We start from the raw sequence: 14,409 nt of genomic DNA on the forward strand, positions 1-14,409 counted from the left end.
AGGAGATCTATTGAATCATTATATCCTAACATCAAAAAATTTAAATGAATATGCAGTGAAGAAAGGAAAAAAAAGACCACATGTAGAAAGTTCACTGTATCAGTATGGAATCCAGCACATCAGGTAAAACCGTGAGGGCTGCCTTCACATGTAGGGTTCCCAGATATTTCGAAAAAAATATGGGACACTTATTTTTCAAGGCTACAGTGCACAATATTATAACACCATTAAGCCTTGTTTGCATGATTATGAAAAAATAAATATGCTGACCAAGGCAGTAATTTATTTTATTAAAAACATAAACTAAACATAACGTTTCAACCTTCTAGCAAGGTCTTCTTCAGACTCTGTATCAAGTACAAAAGTAACAAGATACAAAAACAGGGCATTATATATACACAAACATTACTCATTACATATGCATATTTATTTTTTCATAATCAGTGCACAATATGTCCTAATGGAACGTGTTATACCTTGTTTTAAAGATTGACTACTGATTATATCTTCTATGAAAATATTAGGGTAAGGAAACTTGTATTTATGGGGCTTTACACACAAAATGGCATTAATTTTTAATTTGTTTAATGCAATTTTCTAGTTTACTCATAATTAGATTCTTTGCAATGCCTCTAAGAGTTTCTTATTATGCACACCCGTAGCTTACCACAGTGGGTTAAATGATAAGGATGTCAAATCGACCTTTCCTAATATAAATATGTATGATACATCGTTGGAAAGGGTATGAATCAAGGATTTCAGAAATGTAGAATTTATGGTGAGGAAACAATGGGAAGGGGGAGAAATGTGCTGTTAAGTGTCTGACACCTCCATTGTAAATTCAACGTAATGACCTTAATTTATGTGCAGAATGCTCTTTCTTTTTAAGGAATCACATCACAAAATCACAAACAATAAATGAAACTGGAGGTAAAGAAAGTGTAATCTAATTAATCCTAACCTAAGCTAACCTATGTTACGAAAGAATTACGTCTCATGGAGTTCTCTTGTATGTACAGTTTATTTATTTACACATACCTCCCCTACTCCGTATATACCTTCTTTCCATTACAGATCCAATAACACATTCTCTAAGTTGCCTTTTGTCCCATCACACAGAGAAATGCACTTATCAAGACTTCACTCTACGAGCGCACTGTTTAGCATAGCGCTAACCTGCCGCCACAGTTTATCACGCAGACATCCCTACACATACGGCACTTACTCTCTGTGTGTATCGATACATCCATAAGACTGTCTTAATCCATTGAGGGACGGCCACTTTCTGATCTTAGAGCCTGAGAATCTGTGTCTGAGGAGAATATGAGCCAGTAACAAGTCAGAACCTCGTATTTATACCTCCGACAAATGCCCTACCCCCAACCACGGGGTAGCGTCATTGCCTTGTAATCAAGGGGTCCCAGGTTCGATACCCGGTGGAGACACATAGTGGTTTAAACTGTAGGTATAGTCCTGATTAGCCTTACTGTGCACAAAGTTAACTTAAAACACCAAACCCAACCACCGGGGCAAGGTCCTATTGTTGCCTTTCAAACAGGGAAGCCGTTGGGTGAAAGCAACCATTGGCTTCCCCAACTACTGGGCAAGAGGTAACCTAGGCGAGAGCTTTTACACATATACTTTCCATTTTGCAGCTATGTGCGTAAAAACCACACAACACCTAACCTAGCCTAAGCTAACATAAACTAAGAAAACCTTACGTAACCAAACCTAATCTAATCTAACCTACTACCCTAACGAAACGTAATATATATAACGTAACGAGGGCTAACCTAAGATAAAAGAAGCGAAAGTGACATAAGAAATTCTAACATAACTGAACTTAAGGTACCTTAAAAATAACACACTACAAGGAACTTCCAAATTTGGCTGAACAGGAACTTTGCTGATGATGGGTATAGATTCCTCAAATTAAACCATAAATACGGATGAAAATGTGAAATAAAGAAATTTGATTCCTCTTGGAAATCCACATTAAAAACCACAGACATCTAATTACAGACTGAAAGCTATGCATTTTTTTGTTTGAAGCTGGGCATCTTGGTTCGCTTATAGCACAGGGAGATAGAAATGTGGCGGAGAAGTATATTTTGATTTGAGCCTGGAAGATGAAGGATTGTAGATTTCATCATGTGAACCTAATGTATAGTTATATCTTTCTTGGTAAACTTGAAAATTACAATCTTATGTGTTACGCAACAAATCACAATCTTAAAGATAGTTGTTGCAAGTGGAAATATGAAGCTACACTCCTTGCCATGATAGTATCCCCCTGGTTTCAACATTTTTGGCTTCAAGTTGGCCCATGTTGAAAGGTTCATAATGAGCCTAATTTATGTGCAGATGTAAGTTAAATGCCTAATTTGTTATGTTAGGCTTGTTGGGTTTACTTATCTTAGCATAAGTAATTCATTTACAGTCTACATATCCTAAGAGAACCAAACCTAACAGACCTAACCTAACAATGTAGGCATTCCTTGAGTGATGTCACAACGCAAGGTCCCCCTTATCTCACAATGCTAGGACAACCTTGAACAACAAAAAAAACAAATATTTCACACACAAATTGAAGAAACACAAGTTAAATTAACAAAAATAAATTGCAGTTTTAAAGAAATAGAAACCTCAATATCCAAAAATAAAATAAAAATCATAAATACAAATGAAAACATGAAAAAAAGAAGTTCAAGTGGAAATTCGCATATATCCATGTTGAAAACCAAACTCCAATGTGTGTTTACAACATGGATTTGGTTAAATAAAGCAGCTATGGCAAGTAATGTAGTAGTATTTTTTATTATTTCATAGAACTGGAACGTCTCATTGAGAAATGTACAGTGCCAATTCGAAGTGCGAAAATACATACTATTAGTGAACATATATTTTTTTTACTTCGAAATGGTAAAACACAAGGGTCGATTGCATAGTATAGTGGGTTAATATTCTCCAGTATGGTAAAATTGAAAATGGCAACGCCACAATTCCTATCATTGAAATAAGGGACAAAAATCTGTCCCGATTACTTTTGTTGGGACAAAGGGATGCCCTAACAAAAAACGGTATGTTCCCATATTTTACGGGATGTCTGGGAACCCTAATCATATATCACTTTCTAGCTTGAAGACCATTTTCTAGCTTTTCATATGACAGGACAACTGTTTTCTTGTTTTTTTGCTTTGAGTACCTTTCTAACAATGTTTTATCATGCTTTAGTCCAAATTTCATCCAGCGTTCTTATGTAAATAATAGAAAATAATTCATAGCAGGAGAACTGTGTGTTGTAGAAAGGCGAGATTGTTTTTCCCCCTCTGAATGACATGCTTCCCATGGTAATTGAAATGTTACACAATAATTCATTTTGTGCAGCTTACAGTAAAAAAAAAATAGTAATTTGCACTATTATGTGAAGTCATTTTGAAAATTGTTATGTACTTCTTGGGAAAAAATAATAAAAATGTATAATTCACCTAAAAGAAATGCAGTGTATCAATGTTACTGAATACAGTTCTAACTAATCAGTTGTGGCACTAACCTTTTGGCAATTAATTGTCTTGAAATTTGTATGGAAGCAAGACAAAACACCACCCTTCGAAGACATGCCATTTGCATCCCCAATTTTTGAAAGAAGAAAAAAAAAAAGAAAGAAATGAAGGGAAACTGAAAATTTAAAAAGAATATTTTTTTAAAAAATCAAGCCTCCACTACTGGACCTCTAATTGCCAATCCTATCCCATTAGTTATTACATTTGAACTCATCATGGAAATTTTAGGAAAATGTGAAACTAATAAATACCTTACAGGTAGTTTTTAAAATTTTGATGTATAAGTTCTTGTTACCTGTGTGTATGTTGTAAAGCTATCTTTAATCTCTCTTTTTTTTTTTTTCTGTAGGTCCTTATTTCAAGGAACTATCGGGGAGACATAGACCTTGGTGTTATAGAAAAGTTTATGCCATTGCTAATGGAGAAAGAAGAGGAAGGAATGCTTACACCAATATTGCAAACAACAGAATGCACATTTTCATACATAAAGTATAATAATTTGTATATTGTGTCCATAACCAAGAAGAATGCTAATATAGCACTTGTGTTTGTTTTCCTGCACAAGATTGTACAGGTAAATAGATATATAAAATTGATTGTCTCCATTGTGGAATACTTATTATAGCATTCTGTGAAGTCAGATATCCCGGTTCATCAATTTCATCAGTTAACCATTCAACTTCATCATCACAATTAACCTAGATATGCATGGACGTCCACAGGATTTTTTCCAGGGAGGGGCTAGGAAGGTATTTTTTTCCAGGGGGGCAAACAAGCCACATTTTCCCTAATAATAGTGTTGTTCCCTCAAAAAACATTGCTTAAATTTGAATTTATCATGTTCGTGCATTAATTAACATATATTATTGTGGCTGAAATGAAATTATATGTGTGAAATGTATAATGTTTGGTTGACTTTCATTTTCCAGGGGGGTTATGGCCCCCCTTACGAACACCCATTTAGATGTAGAAAAGTTGCAGTACTTTATATTTGTCCTTGACTACTAATTAAGATTTTGTTACATGGCCCATAAATATCATAAGCTATAATTCTTAGAGAGAAGTATGATGGTGTGTATTAAGGATTTTTGAAATTCTAAGAACGACTAGATGGTGTATGCAGATTTTTTTTTTTAATCTGTATCACAACTGTATATTAGGGATGAATGAATTTGAAAATTTCAACCGATGCTGATTAAGCAGTGACTAATACATTCCATTTCTACCATTGGTTTACAGTTTATCAATAAAATTGCTCATACAGTGGAACCCCAATTTTACGTTCCCGGATATTACATTTCAATATCATTGCAAATCATTTCCGAGAGCCCCAGTTCAACATGAGGTGCAGGTGATACAGCACTGCTTTGAAGGACCAGTGCATATATATTAGTTTCGTCTGCGTTTTCTGTTATTTTTGCCTATCATAATTAAATGTTCTTTTTCAGCACAGCCTCTTCACCTTCATTAGAGTTCCAGTTATTCACATCATTTTAGCAATATTTAAAATTTTCACATGACTTCTTCCATAACAGCCATTACCACATGCTACTACTACCTACTACTAACTGAAAGTAATGAAGTGATGTATCCTACTCACATACAGTGGCCGGCCATATTGGAAGTGACACTAGCACTCGGGTGGTAATTTTAATCGCAAATAGAACAACATGTTATAAAATTTTCTTCAATGTTACTTTTTCCTCTGCATTTTAATTTTTTTACAGCTTGATTGCCTGAAAAATGTAAAATCTATGTTTCACTTTATTTTTACCAATCTGAATCATTTTAATTAGCCTTTAATTAAGTTGAAAATTTGCATTTTGTTATTTCTGCAATGAATATAAAGATGTAATTCACATGCCCTGATCCGTAAAGTAAATATGTAGTGTGTGAATATGTAGTTTCTTTTTCTAGGGCAATGTTCGTGCATTTTTAGTTGGTGTATATTTTTTCCAGTCCTCTTTGCATTGTATGGTATTGGTTTGCCTCTGTATTGTACTTCACTCATGTCTGATCAAATTTTTATAACTTCTTTTATAACAGCCTCCTGTGTACAATCATGAACACTTCTGGGTTGTGACAATCTCATGTTCAGAAACTAAATGCTTTGTTTTTGGTGGTGGCATGAGGGAAATTTCAAATATGAAAAATTTTAATACGAAATTGTATGAATTGCACATGTCTTCCTCACTTCAATTCCTTTGACCGTCAAATATTGCTTTCCTTGGGGATGTCTGAAAGCCAGAATTTTTTTCTTGTAGGCAGTAGAAAGTCAAAAGTTATGGCAGCTTTAAAATTAAACTTATCAAGTAGAATAAGATACCCTTCATCTGTGATGAAACATTCAAAGTAAACATCGTAAATTCTAGCATGTAATGTAGAAACTGTGGGTGAGTAGTTAGTGCTGTAGATCCACCACCACATTTAAACCCTATTGCTGGGTCAAAGGGAAGCCTGTAGTTCACTTATTTTCAGAGTTTCAGAAATCTTGGTCATAAACTTTCCACAAAATTAGTTTAGTATTGAGAGCTGAAGGAAAACGCGTCATGGTGTTGCCATATCGTGCGGTACGGTACGGTACGCAGTGCAGCCATTTGACGCTGTGTCAAGGAAAACGTGTTATGAAAAAGTACAACAATGATGAAATGTGTTATTGTTTTCTCTCTTCATTTCCATCTCCCTTACAACATGAACGAATTAACCAAATGAGCATTGTTTACTGGTTACCTTTTCAATGCATTCTGAAAATATTGAATATGTACACTTGCAATAACAATTTCTTTCCGAAGTCGTTGCTAAAGTCTGCCCATCTTTCAATTATACTGCAACTAAAGTGCACAAAAGTCCAATTGGTCTGACTTTCAGACGGGATACCCACGGAGGTTTGTGGAACTTTTTCAAATATCCCAAGATGCTCCGGGCTTGACTCAGCCCAAGTGAGTACCTGGGGCAAACCTGGGGTAAAAGCAGATTGTGAACCGCATCACCTCCATAATATGGCCTAGGTTGAGAATGTGTGGAGCCCTACCTCTACATCGCCATATGCCTCCATACTTTACTTTATATACATTTGTTTAAAATATGAATTAAAAAGATAAAAATAAATGTTAGGTTTTCCCATCAGTATTTTGCATTCATTAATTTTTTTGTATGAGAATCCCAGAGATTTTATGGCTGTTCTTAAAGATGTTTCCCACCTTGATAAAGTCCCAAATCTTTCAACGAAATGTGCAGTTTTACAACAGTGGGATTATCTTTCCTCCTATAATAAGAGTAAATATGGTGATGAATAGCATCTTGCTGAAAGGTATCTAAATTTGTCACGCGTTTACTGATATTCCTCTTCTTTCCTGGGGTTTCCAATTTTGAAGCCTCGCATTGATGTATTTCCACCATATTATGTTTTTCTTTCCCTATGAGAGCCTCCCTGATGGCACAGTGGTAGTGTCGTAGCCTTGTAATCAAGGGGTCCCATGTTTGATACCCAGTGGAGGCACATTGTGGTTCGGATCCCACTTTAAACTGTAGGTCCAGTCCCAATTAGCCTTACTGTGCATAAAGTGGACTTAAAACACCAACTCAATCAATTCTTTCCCTATGGTAACAATAGTGTTCTTAGACACGCTGACAGCAGCAGCAGTCCTGTCCAGAACTTTATTTACAGAAATGATTGGACCCGCCATTATTTTTCTCTTGCTCAAAATATTTGCACACTGAACAAAGCATCTCCTGCGTTTAGCCTTTGAGAGGAATTCCTTTACAGAAGGCTTTCTTTCTTTTAGTGCATGGCCTCTTTGGTACATTGTCATCTTGAGTATTGTCTCCTGTGTTTGACCTTCTTCACACAAGCAGAACACACAAAATTATGTAAAAAAAAAAACAACAAAAAAAAACACTAAAACAACATGCTATATTCAACAAAGAATGTGCTAAATTCAGTAAACAATAAACAAACAGACTGGTTAAAATATCACAGCAATGCAACACAACAAACAAACATCACGTCCTCTCCCAACAACATGAAAACGGATCGCAGGAACAATGGCCCAAAAGTGGCAATACCATGATAAATGTTTTCTGTTGCTAGGTAACCAGGGCTTGGGTGAAGCACTGGGAAGATTTTGATTGGCTTGCATGGCAGCAACCCACCCTGCCACAGTGATGTAGATCCGGTTTCTCCACCTGCTTCACACGCGTCAATACCAAACTAATTTCACGACAGATATAGTATATGGATTCACAATCTGAACAATGTGTGTTTGACTTCCCCTTGCACAAGGAAGTTGTTTCTTTTCACTTGTCAGTGCAAGCTCCAATGTGTAAATAAATATTCCTATTAGAATTGTTATGGAATCTTGGATATATGAATCAATAGAATATTTATTATTTTTTTAAAATAGTATATCAACACAGTAAGGTTATCTGGTGTCCTCCTTCATGGCCATGCGGTCTAAGATGCTGTGCTTTGTACTCTGACTGCAGGACAGCATAGGTTCGAGTCTGCCTGGGTTCAGTCTCTACGTTTTCAACCTCTGTGTAGGACCAGTGGCAACTCATCATCTTGAGGCAATTGGGGAGCTATGAGTGAGTAACCCTGTCTCAGAAATCTCTGTAACGGCCAAGGGTTTGACGTTCTTAACCCACGTCACCCCATTACTGGTTGAAGATCTCCACACCTCTAGGTAGGATTGTGGGAGAGCGTCTGGCATTTTGGAGATCGGCCTAGGCCCTTCAAGGGCTGTTGAGCCATGGGTTATTATTATTCTTAAGGTTATCTGGGATGATATTGTTCTATGATTTTCTTTATACCATAGTATATTATTCAAATACAAAGCTACCGTGCGTCCATTTCGATCTGCAGCCGAGAGATCGGGAGAAGCGTGGAGTGCGGCGCTGACGGAGAAACCGACATTTGCGGCCTGTAATGCCCGCTTATTTTTATAGACATATGCAGACATTTATATAAATATTGCAAAACGAGCACTAACCTGTGTTATAACACGCAAAAGTTCTTCTGTAATTCATCCAAGTTCTGCTCTTATATACACAAATAAAAACGCTATAGAAACGATGTTAAGAGCCACAGATAAAAAAGCATTTTAATCATGGTTTTGATCAGTAACATCCTGCTTAAGTTTATATCCTTGAAAGAGTTTTGTGGCGATGGGAATCGTTTGGAGGTTTCGAATGTGCAACACTGTATCAGGATTACACTGCAAACGAAACCGATAAAAGTGAATGGTTTTCGTGAGCTTCCTCGCAATCCGAAATATCCGAGCTCGAGTTTTTTGTTCCTTCGCGACTAGATGAAGACAGAGTTGTAAATATAGTGGCGAGCAATGTAAACCAAGAGCATGTTAATTTCGTACTGTGCGCAAGAGTGTTATTCTTGGTTACTTGCAGTTACTTGTTTGTGTTATTGTAGTGTGTATGTGTGACGTGTCAGTGAGACGATTGGAGTGCCAGCCGCAAGATTCACGTTAGAACAAAGATTTTTTTATGTATGACACGTACCTACGTGAAAACAAACTCGTGTCGAGACGTGTGTAGGTAATTTGTACAGAAATTCCCATGCGTCTGTCAGTGCCGCCCGCCACGCTTCTCCCGATCTCTCGGCTGCAGATCGAAATGGACGCACGGTACATAGTACTTTCAAACAAATTATGTAAATATCTCAACTATTTTGGACAACTTGTGACATTTGTGTTTTCCCTTTTTGTGTTTTTTCACATCACTAGTGCATATCATGTAAATTTGTTAAGCATTGCTTTCTCTCTAAATGACAAGCTTGCCACAAGGTTATTTAAAATTGTAACATTAATGGTTGCACTTGTGTTTGTGGATTTGAAGGTAAGATCAGTAAATCCATAATGCACTGAGCAAATAATATAGTGACATCAAATCCATACATTACACACTTTATTAGATTTACGTCTCATTTCATGACCTTACAACTTTTAAAGAAGTTTGGTAGTTAAGGGTTGTTATGGCTCCTTCTTCTTTTTTTTTTTTAAACCTATCAACCTCATATTTTACTTTCAGCTGACATTCACTTTGTATATTTAAGAAAACCTTGCTACAAATGGTTACAATTTCCACCAATGTGTGTCTGCTCAGCCTAAATAACTAATTTAGAATTGGAGAAATTATATGGAAAAACAAATCCAAAGTGACATCAAGGATAGTTTTCATGTTCTGTCTCTAATAAATGTCTACAATATATTAATTCTACTACCCACCTCACTTATAGGAAGGCAAAGGAATAGTTGGTTTTGCACAAGATTCGATTGAGTTAGGTTACTTTACGTCACTTTTTTTTTGCCACTTATGGCTAATTTTGTTGATGATGAGTGATGATATAATGAAATTGATGAATGGACACTCACGAAGAAAACACATGCCCAGGCTGTGATTTGAATCCAGAACCCCTGGTCTTGTAGAGCACTGTGCCACAGAGGTTGGCACACAAGATTCAAACCTGTGGTTTTTAGACAATTCGGCCACCTTCTTACCACTTCCCCATTTTCTTAACCAATTTAGCTCAGTTGAAATTTTGTGATGAAAGTTATTGGCAATATTGCAAACTTATAAACCTGTCTGCTGTTTCCCACTATTTTATTTTACAGGCTGAAATAGACTTCTGAGGTCTGCAACTCGGAGCTAGACTTCTGTGCTAACTCATTCTCACATGTCTACTCTAATGTGGCATGCCATGTGTGTTGTAAATGCGAAGTGTCATTGTTACATGTTCCAAACAATTTCTCATTCCTGACTGTTAGTTCCAGATTTGGCTGCAACCACCTTGCACTTAGTTTCTGAACATGTAGTACATGTGGATACTTTTTTAAATGAGTGCTTGTTTTGCAGGTCATGATAGAATACTTCAAGGAATTGGAGGAGGAAAGTATTCGTGACAACTTTGTTGTAATTTATGAATTGCTGGATGAGTTTATCGACTTTGGATATCCACAAACTACTGACAGCAAAATCCTACAAGAGTAAGTTAAAAATGATATATGGTATTTATTTTAATTGATAGTTGACCTTCCATTATACTGTATATGAACACACATCAACTCATTTTAATCACATGAATTAACCCATATCCTAAACAAACCTATCATGGATTTGCACTAAGTTCAGTGTGAACTTCTGAAATAGTGTTGTTAACAGGACAGTTCAAGCTATCATGCAAAAAAACAACAAAAACATAAAATTAGAGTTCACTGTCATTTTTTATTTGTCTGTTTATTTGTTACTAAAAATGTGAGTGTCATCCAGAAAAAAAAAACATTTTGGTGTAAAACACAAACAACAAATGGTGTGTGCAAAAAATTTATGGTACAGGAACTACATACCTTGCCATACCCATTCAAGCACTTATCATAGCATGATACCAGTTTGTTGATACAGTCATCGTACTCGGTTGCCGCCAATGTATTCTACCATGTAGTGACAGCATATCTCAGTGCATCAGCCATGGCAAAGTGCTTACTGGAAAGAAGGAACATTCGACTGTAGCACATAGCAAACTCCACCTTCAGAGGTCTTGAAGACAAAGATTGATGAAGCAATTCAAGCTGACCAACGTTTCACATTAGTCATTCTGCATGACGTGTCGAACACATCTGCTAAAGAAAGCTTACTGCTCTAGTGCTTTCTGGCAACTGGTTCCACAGCCTTACAGCGGATACGAAGAAAGAGTTGGAGAAGAAGTTTGATCTGTGGGTGGGGATAAAGAGAGATGAGGAGCTGCGTGATCTGTTGTTGCGATCGTGAAATTCGTGAAGAAATTGGAAGCGAGAGAGGAGATAGGAAGGTGACTTGAGGTTGAGAACTTTGTAAAGTAAAATCAGAGAGTGCAACGTTTGTCTCCTTGCATGCGTAGCCACCCCAATTTGAGAAAATAAGATGATAAGTGGTCCCAATATTTTAAATTAAAAATGTATCGTACGCAGGCATTTTGCTGACTAACCTGTTAAGCTGGAATACTCTATGTCACAATAATCTAAATAACATAAAACTAGGGACTGACAGTTTGGTTTTGATAGAGGTGGGGAGGAACTTACCCATGCATCTTATAGAATACTGAGATGCGAAGGCTTTCCTACACGCGGAACTTGTGTGATGTAACCATGATAAATTTCCATCTAATACAATTCCCAGATCTTGAACAGTTTGTTGAAATGGAATGCGAGTCAAATCTACAAGAATGGAAGGTTGAGTGTTAAGATCTATGTAACGTTTCAGTGTATCAGAAGCAATCAAAATAGCTTGTGATTTATTAGGGTTAGTATACATCCCATTGTTTAGCGACCAGTTAACAATCTTCTCTTCATCTTCATTAACCTTGGAAATTACATCGTTTAACATTACTGGGGGTGCAGAATAGTATAACTGGAGGTCATCGGCATACAGGTGGTAATGGCAGTGTTTTAAGATATTTGGCAGGTCATTGATGTATAAAGAAAATAATAAAATGCCGAGTACACTTCCTTGCGGAACGCCACAACTGAGCTCAGATAGCACCGAGTACTTGCCATCATAAACCACCCTTTGTTTACTTCCAGTTAAGTAGGATTTGACCCAGTCGGTTGCAGAGGAGGTGAAATTAAAAAAAAAAATAAAAAAAACTATTTCAGCTTGGAAATGAGAATATCATGGTCGAGTGACTGGAACGCTTTTGTGTAGCCCAATAAAACTAAATGAGTAAGCGTAATCCGGTCCCGGAAACCTACTACAAGGGCGGGGGATATGTTGGGCGGACCCCTGGACTATTGGTTGCAGATCTCCACGCTTAGAGGTGACGAAGGAAAGCGTGGGATGGAGACTGGCAGTCAGTAGGTAAGCCTTGGCCCTTTAGGGCTGTTGCGCAAAGGATTATTAATAAAACTATAAAACTGTCGCATGTCTGCAGTCCATCGCTTGTCTGACGTCGTCGGTTATGCGAGTCATGGCTGTGCTAGTGCTAGTGCTAAATCCTGATTGAAAATTAACCAGAACTTCATTTGTATGTCTGCTGATTTGGTCGTGAGCAATGTATTCTAATGCTTTCGATAACGTGGGAAGAATACTGATAGGTCGGATGTTGTCAACGGAAGTGCCGGTGTCAGTCTTGGCTAGAGGAAGAACATGTGCAATTTTCCACTTATCTGGAAAAATACCACAGCGCAGAGAAAGATTAAAAATGTTAGTGATGTATGGCAGTACATGAGGTAAAATCAGCTTCATTAGTCGCAATTGTTTTCTTTTAGCATATATGTATGTATGTATATATTATATTACCAAGTAGGAAAGAGAAATTTGGTATATTTGCAAATAATCATAGTCATGTCTTCAATGTAGGTATATTACTCAAGAGGGTCACAAATTAGAAATACAACCTCGTCCGCCCATGGCAGTCACCAATGCTGTGTCTTGGAGATCAGAAGGAATCAAGTACAGAAAAAATGAAGTATTCCTTGATGTGATAGAATCTGTTAATCTTTTGGTAAGTTCCCTAACAAAACTTAAGTAGTACCTAAATACATCATGATGTTGCTAACAGCTATAACTTGATATTTCCAGTTTTTACATTGAATTAATACAGTGGAACCCCGATTTTATGTTCCTGGATTTTACATTTTCCCGCATTTTAAGTTTTTTCAGCTTGATCCCCTAACTAACTAACTAACTAACTAACTCTCTAGCCTTCTTAAACCCGAAGGTTCATGGCTGCAGCAACACAGGCCTTCCATCTTTCCCTATCTTGAGCAAGATCTATATACTCTTTTCCATCCCTACCGATTTCCTTTAGGTCCATCTCAACGTTGTCCCTCCATCTTCGTCTTGGCCTTCCTACAGGTCTCTTACCATCTGGTTTCCCAACAAGAATCCTGTAAACTCCTCTTTCCTCTCCCATTCGTGCCACATGGCCTGCCCACCTAAGTCTTCTTGATTTAATTATTCTAATAATATCTGGACATGAATACAAATTATGTAGTTCTAAATTATGTAACCTTCTCCACTCACCTGTCTCCTCATCCCTTTTAGGTCCAAATATTTTCCTAAGGATCTTATTTTCAAATACTCTCAATTTATGTTCCTCTTTCAATGTAAGGGACCAAGTTTCACATCCATATAATACTACAGGCAAAATTACTGTTTTGTATATTTTAACTTTTAGTTTCTTAGATATTAAACGAGAAGACAAAAGTTTATGAAGAGAGAAGTAACATGCATTTCCTGAATTAAGCCTACTTTTTATTTCCTCCTTAATATAATTTTCATTTGTTAATATTACTCCTAAGTATTTGAATTTGGAAACTGGTTCAAACGAGTTGTTATCAATAATTAGATTTTGATTATTACCTAACACTTGGTTTCGGCCTGTAAGCATATATTTAGTTTTCTCTTTGTTAACTTCCAAACCTATCTCTTTAGCAGTTTTGAAAAATATTTTAGCATTATTCTTAATCGTATTTATATCATCCCCCAGTAAGTCTACATCATCTGCATATGCTAACAACTGAGTCACACCATTTAATTTTAGTCCTTCTTTAGTTTCTTTTACCTTCCTTACAGCATATTCTAAGGCAAAATTAAAGAGCAATGGAGATAATGCATCTCCTTGTTTTAACCCATCGTGAATTATAAATTTGTCAGACATATTATTACCCACACGAATTTTACTTTCTGTTTCACTGGTGCATATTTTTATCATACTAACAAGCTTCTTAGGTATTCCAAACTCTACTAATATATTATATAATTTATCTCTTTTGACCGAATCATATGCTTTTTTGAAATCAATGAATACCTGATGGACATTTTGATTATATTCCCACTTTTTTTCAAGTGTCTG

General features: G+C 36.5%; 1 protein-coding gene across 2 annotated transcripts in view; it reads left to right on the forward strand.

Moving 5' to 3' along the window:
• The window catches only part of LOC145984177 (AP-1 complex subunit mu-1), a 43,356-nt gene that overhangs the window by 8,046 nt on the left and 20,901 nt on the right, over nt 1–14,409 (forward strand). For both annotated transcript variants that reach the window (XM_083117668.1, XM_083117670.1), the window contains exons 3-5: nt 3,913–4,137; nt 10,434–10,564; nt 12,912–13,056. In XM_083117668.1, the coding sequence (XP_082973794.1) occupies nt 3,913–4,137; nt 10,434–10,564; nt 12,912–13,056 (501 nt within the window). The remainder of the gene's footprint in view (nt 1–3,912; nt 4,138–10,433; nt 10,565–12,911; nt 13,057–14,409) is intronic.

Source organism: Lepisma saccharinum, chromosome 2 (assembly GCF_977018435.1).
Source record: "Lepisma saccharinum chromosome 2, izLepSacc3.1, whole genome shotgun sequence".
In the NCBI taxonomy this organism is placed as follows: Eukaryota; Metazoa; Arthropoda; class Insecta; order Zygentoma; family Lepismatidae; genus Lepisma; species Lepisma saccharinum.